General features: G+C 42.8%; 1 protein-coding gene across 1 annotated transcript; it reads right to left on the reverse strand.

Annotated features, from left to right (window-relative positions):
- Nucleotides 1-46: 46 nt before the first annotated feature.
- Nucleotides 47-5,239, reverse strand: LOC101739373 (uncharacterized). Its single transcript, XM_004933258.5, has 5 exons — nucleotides 4,972-5,239; nucleotides 4,200-4,363; nucleotides 2,853-3,028; nucleotides 2,146-2,234; nucleotides 47-528 (listed from the first exon to the last, which is right to left on the reverse strand). Exons 1-5 carry the CDS (start codon nucleotides 5,058-5,060, stop codon nucleotides 108-110), a joined length of 939 nt encoding a protein of 312 aa, XP_004933315.1. The 5' UTR covers nucleotides 5,061-5,239; the 3' UTR covers nucleotides 47-107.
- Nucleotides 5,240-7,183: the final 1,944 nt, after the last annotated feature.

Raw genomic sequence — 7,183 nt, forward strand, 5'->3', positions numbered from 1 at the left:
TACGAAGTCTGCCGGGTCAGCTAGTTATTAAATAAAAAACAAAGACTAGTTTTTCCAAACAGTTTATTACACGCTTCCCACAAAAAACACAGCTCAAACAAATCCAACTAATTTCTCTTAGACGACTTCCCCATCAAATTGACGACCTGAGCGAATGGCGCAAACTTCCCCCTCCTCGTTCTCCTCTTGATGCCCAGCTCTTGAAGCACACCGTCGGACTCCACGACAGAAGAATCCATGTTCTTCGAAGCTATCTCCTCAGAGTAATCATCACTTTCATTCTTCTCCGTATCCGATGTTTCTCTGTATTTCTTCAAGTTCTCCCTCCCTAGACTTGGCTCGCGTCTCTGTTTGCAAGTCTCCGGGGATCCGAACTTCGGGTGGTCCGTCTGCTGACACATCAGGGTCTCGTAGAAGAACCGGTCCGGCCTACCGTCGGTTTTAACTCTCACTTTAAGCTCCTCGTCAGAGCTTTCGTTCGACGAGCAGTTTTTTGGCGAACCTGTCGCAGTCTTCTTGGCCCTTGGACTGCAATAAACAATATTACTTTTACTGGTGGTAGGACCTCTTGTGAGTCCGCACGGTTAAGTACCACCATCCCGCCTATTTCTGCCGTAAGCAATAATGCGTTTCGGTCTCAAGGGTAGGGCAGCCGTTGTAACTATACTGAGATCTTAGAACTTATATCTCAAGGTGGGTGGCGCAGTTACGTTGTAGATATCTATCCAGTAACCACTTAACACCAGGTGGGCTGTGAGCTCGTCCACTCATCTAAGCAATAAAAAAATAGTATCTAGTTTAGTCCGCGTCAAGTCTCCCAATCGAATCTCGGAGCGAGCACATCACAATGCGTGACTGATTTGCGCCAAAAATTAATAGGATGGCGATGGTCGATTTAAAAGTCGTTCAATAACATATCATAACTCTTTAACTAACCAAATTAAAATTTTAAATGCGAAAGTAAGTTTGTTTGTTAGCCATTCACGTCTTAACTTATGTATTATATTGTGAATATATTTTTTTCCCTTACATTATACATTACAACAACTTGGCGTCGCTCGGTGGAGCAGGAGCTAGGGGTCTTGGGCATGACGTGGGAGGAGCTAGAACAGACTGCCCAAGACCGACATAAATGGAAAATTTTGATTCGAGCCCTACACCCCAGCAGAGGGTAATAGGAAAGCATGATGATGATGACATCATAAGTTAGATTAGTTTCTGTTATCGTCTTGTTTTGTCGTAATTGTAAGGAACGTTGTTGTACAAATTCAGCATTAATATGTCTTGTTTTGTCGTGCGCACATAACTTATGTTGCAAGCCAGATTTTGTTTCTTTTTATTTGTGTATCTTTTTAGCTTGTGATGTGTATTGTGAACCTAATAAAATAAATAGATAAGCATCGCCTTTGCGTGGTCGGGACACAGAAAAGACAAATACCTACTATTTTCCAGTCTAAATTAAAAAAACAAATCCAATTCCGAGAGATTTTTTTTCTATATTAAGGCGTACGAGGCAGCGCGTAAGAGATACCTTATAATAAACTAGCAGCCCGCTCCGGCTTCGCTCGGGTCCTTAACGAAAATTTCAAAATTAAAAATTATAATACACACACATCAACTCTTGTATTTGCGTCAGGTTAGACAGGATAGAAATATACAAGATAGTGGTACCTACCCGTGCGGATTCACAAGACGTCCTACCACCAATAGATAACTCATCTAGTGGTTAATGCAACATAAGCACTTAAGTTTGACTCTCGTGCGACACGTATAGGCAGACGAGCATACGGCCCACCTGATGATGAGTGGTTACCGTCTTTTTTTTTCCTACCTAAGCTGGTAGCCTTGAGAGGCTATTCCAGCGGAACCTTAACTAGTAGGTGTGCTCACGGGGCTCAAACCTGACGAAGTTGCTAACACGAACCCTAGCAAGAGCAGTGCTTCGCAGAATCTACCACCGGATCGGAAACGCGACCCACTGAGAAGATCCGGCGAGAAACTCGGCGGACTGTGTCTGAGGGTTGATTTACCCGTCGAGCCTTTCGTCGCAAGCGACGGGTTCAACGAGAACGGTGACCGGGGTTACCGTCGCTAATGGACGTCGGCAATGCCCCTGGCATACCTATTACCTATTAGAAATCTTACCATCTTTTCACGTCACCGACCACCAGTGGCGGTCTAGGGGACTGGGGGGCGAAGGCGCCCGGTGCTCCGGCCTCATCACCGCTCACCGTCTGACAGGACAAGAGAAACACACTTAGAAATTCAGCTAAACTAGCGCTAGGTAAGGTGCCATCGCCCTGCCTATTTCTGCCGTGAAGCAGTAATGCGTTTCGGTTTGAAGGGTGGGGCAGCCGTTGTAACTATACTGAGATCTTAGAACTTATATCTCAAGGTGGGTGGCGCATTTACGCTGTAGATGTCTATAGGCTTCAGTAACCTGGTTAGCAACTAGGTGGGCTGTGAGCTCTTCCAGCCTAGCTAAGCAATAATAGCTAGCTAAGTACATATATGTATATATTATATGTATATATAGTAAATGTATTTCACTGGATTGATATACCGCGCGTGGTTCGTTTCCAAATGATTCTTGTCCACCTGATGGTTGTCTGGAAGAGATCGCTCTTAGCGATAAGACCGCCAATTGTACTTTTTTGTATTTAATGTATCGCACTGTTTATTTGTTATTTGGTGTACAATAAAGAATACTCTCTCTCTCTCTCTCTCTCTCTCTCTCTCTCTCTCTCTCTCTCTCTCTCTCGCTCTCTCTCTCGCTCTCTCTCTCTCTCTCTCTCTCTCTCTCTCGCTCTCTCTCTCTCTAATAATAATAATAAAAAGAGTCCTTTACTTACTTTGTTCGCGAAATTAAAATAACAATGCGAGATCCTCTCCACGTCCGCCCAGGCCACAATGTATTTGGCCATGTTGAGTGGTATCTTCGGGAGGAAGTTCGAATGAAACTTCCCCTGGCAGTATATCGTGATGACGTCCGTGTCCTTGATTTCGAAGACTATCCGAAATATCGTGCCTGACGAGGAAAAAACAACTTTAGTAACTCAGTAATAATACCAGCGTTTTTTTGTGTTTTCCTACCCAAGCAGATAGCCTTGAGAGGCTATTTTAGCGTAACCTTAACTAGTAGGTGAGCTCACGGGGCTCAAACCTGACGACGTTGCTAACACGAACCCTAGCGAGAGCTGTGCTTCGCAGAATCTACCACTGGATCGGAAACGCGACCCACTGAGAAGATCCGGCGAGAAACGCAGTGGGCTGTGTCTTTGGATTAATTTACTCGTCGAGCCCTTCGTCGCAAGCGACGGGTTCAACGAGTATGGTGACCGGTGCTTGAGGTACCTAAAAGCACCGTTAATAGATCGGGAGGATCCGTAATGACGTGTTTTGGACGATGTCGACTGTTTACCATTCGGTCTATAGGATCGGGTATGTACCAGTCGTGGCCAGTGTGCTTAGTGCGAGCTTTTTAACGTTCTCGATAGCGTAAAAGTTAACTCTAATTTGTATGGAACGGGATCGTTTGCGTACGTTTGCCGCTAGGGGCGCTGTTCCAACTGCATACTAAACTAGGTTAACTTTTACGCTATCGAGAACGAGCTCGCACTAAGCACACTGGTATCGGCTCCCAAAATTCCTTATATATCATAGTGGGTGAGCTCTTGGTAGGTGTTTGAGGAACGATGAGAAGCTGTATTCCCGATCCTGCGGACAGAATGGAAAGCAGTCGACGTCGCCCAAAACACGTCATCTCGGATCCTCCCGATCCACTAACGGTGCTTTTAGGTACTTCAAGCACCGGTCACCGTTCTCGTCGAACCCGTCGCTTGCGACGAAGGGCTCGACGAGTAAATTAACTCTCAGACACAGCCCACTGAGTTTCTCGCCGGATCTTCTCAGTGGGTAGCGTTTTCGATCCGGTTGTAGATTCTGCGAAGCTCTTGCTAGGGTTCGTGTTAGTAACGTCGTAAGGTTTGAGCCCCGTGAGCTTACGTTTAAGGTTACGCTGAAATTGCCTCTCAAGGCTATCAGGATAGGTAGGGAAAAAAAAACTTGGAACAGCTCTAGTGTTTGAAGCGTTTATAATTACTTTGGGGTGCTTACTGGAGGGCGTTAGGGTAATTATTGCGTACGGCCGCTATATGGGCCAGTGACGCTTCTACTTTTGATACGTTTAAAACAATTACCAGGAACAAACATGTTGTAGTTGGTGTCGTAATTTCCGCTTCCGATCCAAATGCCGTTCTTCCTGGACAGCGATATGATGTTGTCCCGGTGGAACCTCACGTCGAAGTGGAGAACCACATCCCTCGGCTCCTCGCCTTCTTGAGCGCAAAGGTTCACGGACATCCTGTGTTAGACCAGTACGGACCAGTTAGACCAGTTCCGGTAGGCAGCGGCTTGGCTCTGCCCCTGGCGTTGCTGAAGTCCATGGGCGACGGTAACCACTTACCATCAGGTGGGCCGTATGCTCGTCTGCCAACAAGGGCAATAAAAAAACGGGTCTCTTGTAGGTATATAGCTTTAGATGTAGACGCTAGTGCAAAAGGGGCTTAAGAGTGAAATAGTTTATTTAAGCATCATTACCTAATACTTAAGGCATCGTTCAGAACAATAATAATAATTAGGTAGCTTAGTTTCTTAGTTTTTTTTTTTTATAGAAGCTAATAGATACTTTTATTACTATTGACTACTTCAAAATTTAACAAGATGCATAGGTATTTAAATATTTGAATATAATTATTATAATGAGAGGTAAAATAATATATGTCATGGGGGTTTTGAGTAGAACAGTATATAAATATAATATATAAATTTATATGTAAATGAAAGCAACTAAGATGTCATGTAAATTTGTAAATGGTTAATATAATGTTTTGTAAAATTGTAAATAGAATATAAATGTGTTAAAAAAAAACATTGTCTAATAAATGTAAAACACAGGTTAACCAAACTAACTTTCTTGCATTCTCCTTGATTTTGCCACCTATCTCGATTTTGTCGCCAACTTTTAGTAATCCCGGTATGTTGGCGGTGAAAACCGGCATTTTATGTTCAGTAACCACGTAGCCGACCGCAGAATACTTTTATACCAAACCGATCAGTGCCAACAATTATATTTGTCATTTTGAACGGAAAATTTATGCATAATACGATTTTTTTTTTACTGATGTCTGCCGGATTTAGGTGACACTTTGACAAACAGTGACGTTCTCATAACAGTCAATTTAATGTTTTTTCTTTTGAATGATTGTTCGCGCGAACAAACAAGGATTTATTTCTATAGTGTAACCAAATATTTGCATACCCTTTTTTTCATACCTACTCTAGTAACCTAGAGGGGTTATTCTAGATTCACCGAACTAGTAGGTAGCTCACGGGTCTCAAACCTGGCGACGTTGCTAAAACTAGCAAAAGCAGTGCTTCGCAGAATCTACCACCGGATCAGAAACGCGACCCACTGAGAAGATCCGGCGAGAAATTCAGTGGGCTACGTCTATGGGTTAATTTACCTACTCGCTGAGCCCTTCGTCGCAAGCGACGGGTTCGACGAGAACGATGACTGGTGCTTGAGGTACCTAAAAGTATCGTTAGTGGATCGGGAGGATCCGAGATGACGTGTTTTGGGCGACGTCGACTGCTTTCCATTCGGTCCGCAGGATCGGGGATGTCTCATAACCATTGTACGTTTTTACACAACAATATACCTACCTAATCGATCTCAAAGCACAGCTATTACAAAAATACTTAGATAATAGATATATTTCACTGGATACTCATCCCTATATCTTGGGTCAAAGAGTAAGTAAATAATATGTAGCTAATTAAAAAAAAAGACACTAAAGTAACTATTACATTATAGTCTTTGAACGAGCTCTCAGTCTAGTCCATAATATAAAATAACTGGCTTACATACCAGTACTTAATTATATACATGTTAATTTTAAGCTTGAATGTTTTGTGTGTATCTAAAGCTGTTGGTGTGTCTAAATAAATAAATAAATAAATAAAAAAACGCATTTTGGTATGTCAATAATGATATGAAACGAGATAAAGATGATTTTTTTGAGAATGTATTCGCTTGGGATGAAATTAAATGAATCTAGATGAGATGAGATGAAATAAAGGCTCAGTGAAGTGGTGGTTAATTGTCGAATCTTCGATGAACTTTTTTGTAGTGTTCGAGAAGCTTTGTTTCAGCTTAAACCTGAACCCTTAAAACCACTAAATTTTAAAAATAAAGCAATTGACAGAACTTCGTTTTTCGCATTCCCGCCAAAAACTCCCCATACCGGTAAAATGGGGCGATTAGGGATTGAGAGGCGAATCGGGAAAAAACCGGGAAAATCTTTCGACGCTCAATATAAGTTTTATATTCGTTGCAAAATCTTCCATTTTTTGTAGTTTAATAGTAGAATGTTGAAAGTTCACAAAACAACTCTGAATATGCATGATAATAGCTGCTAACTTATAAAAAATCGCGTTTCAAATTAACTTCCTGTGGTGGTAATTATTTTAGTGCTAGAAACTTTGCTCTCTTTTATTTATTTGATAATAATAGAAGACGACTATGATTTATAAACGTTATCTCCCGGTTCCGACGGTATATCCAACCGCGTTATTAAACTTCTACCCGTCCAACTCATCGTGATGTTGGCATCTATTTTCAATGCCGCTATGGCGAACTGTATCTTTCCCGCGGTGTGGAAAGAAGCGGACGTTATCGGCATACATAAACCCGGTAAACCAAAAAATCATCCGACGAGCTACCGCCCGATTAGCCTCCTCATGTCTCTAGGCAAACTGTATGAGCGTCTGCTCTACAAACGCCTCAGAGACTTCGTCTCATCCAAGGGCATTCTTATCGATGAACAATTCGGATTCCGTACAAATCACTCATGCGTTCAACAGGTGCACCGCCTCACGGAGCACATTCTTGTGGGGCTTAATCGACCAAAACCGTTATACACGGGAGCTCTCTTCTTCGACGTCGCAAAAGCGTTCGACAAAGTCTGGCACAATGGTTTGATTTTCAAACTATTCAACATGGGCGTGCCGGATAGTCTCGTGCTCATCATACGGGACTTCTTGTCGAACCGCTCTTTTCGATATCGAGTCGAGGGAACCCGCTCCTCCCCACGACCTCTCACAGCTGGAGTCCCGCAAGGCT

The sequence above is a fragment of the Bombyx mori genome, chromosome 2, assembly GCF_030269925.1.
Source record: "Bombyx mori chromosome 2, ASM3026992v2".
Taxonomy (NCBI): Eukaryota; Metazoa; Arthropoda; class Insecta; order Lepidoptera; family Bombycidae; genus Bombyx; species Bombyx mori.

What these genes read in the sequence shown, in the direction of transcription:
- LOC101739373 (XM_004933258.5), bottom strand. Translation starts at nt 5,060, where the DNA reads ATGCCGGTTTTCACCGCCAACATACCGGGATTACTAAAAGTTGGCGAC. An exon ending in ATCAAGGAGAATGCAAGAAA is followed by an intron (nt 4,364 to 4,971) that starts GTTAGTTTGGTT and finishes GGTCTAACACAG; the next exon opens with GATGTCCGTGAACCTTTGCG. An exon ending in GTCGGTGACGTGAAAAGATG is followed by an intron (nt 529 to 2,145) that starts GTAAGATTTCTA and finishes TGTTTATTGCAG; the next exon opens with TCCAAGGGCCAAGAAGACTG.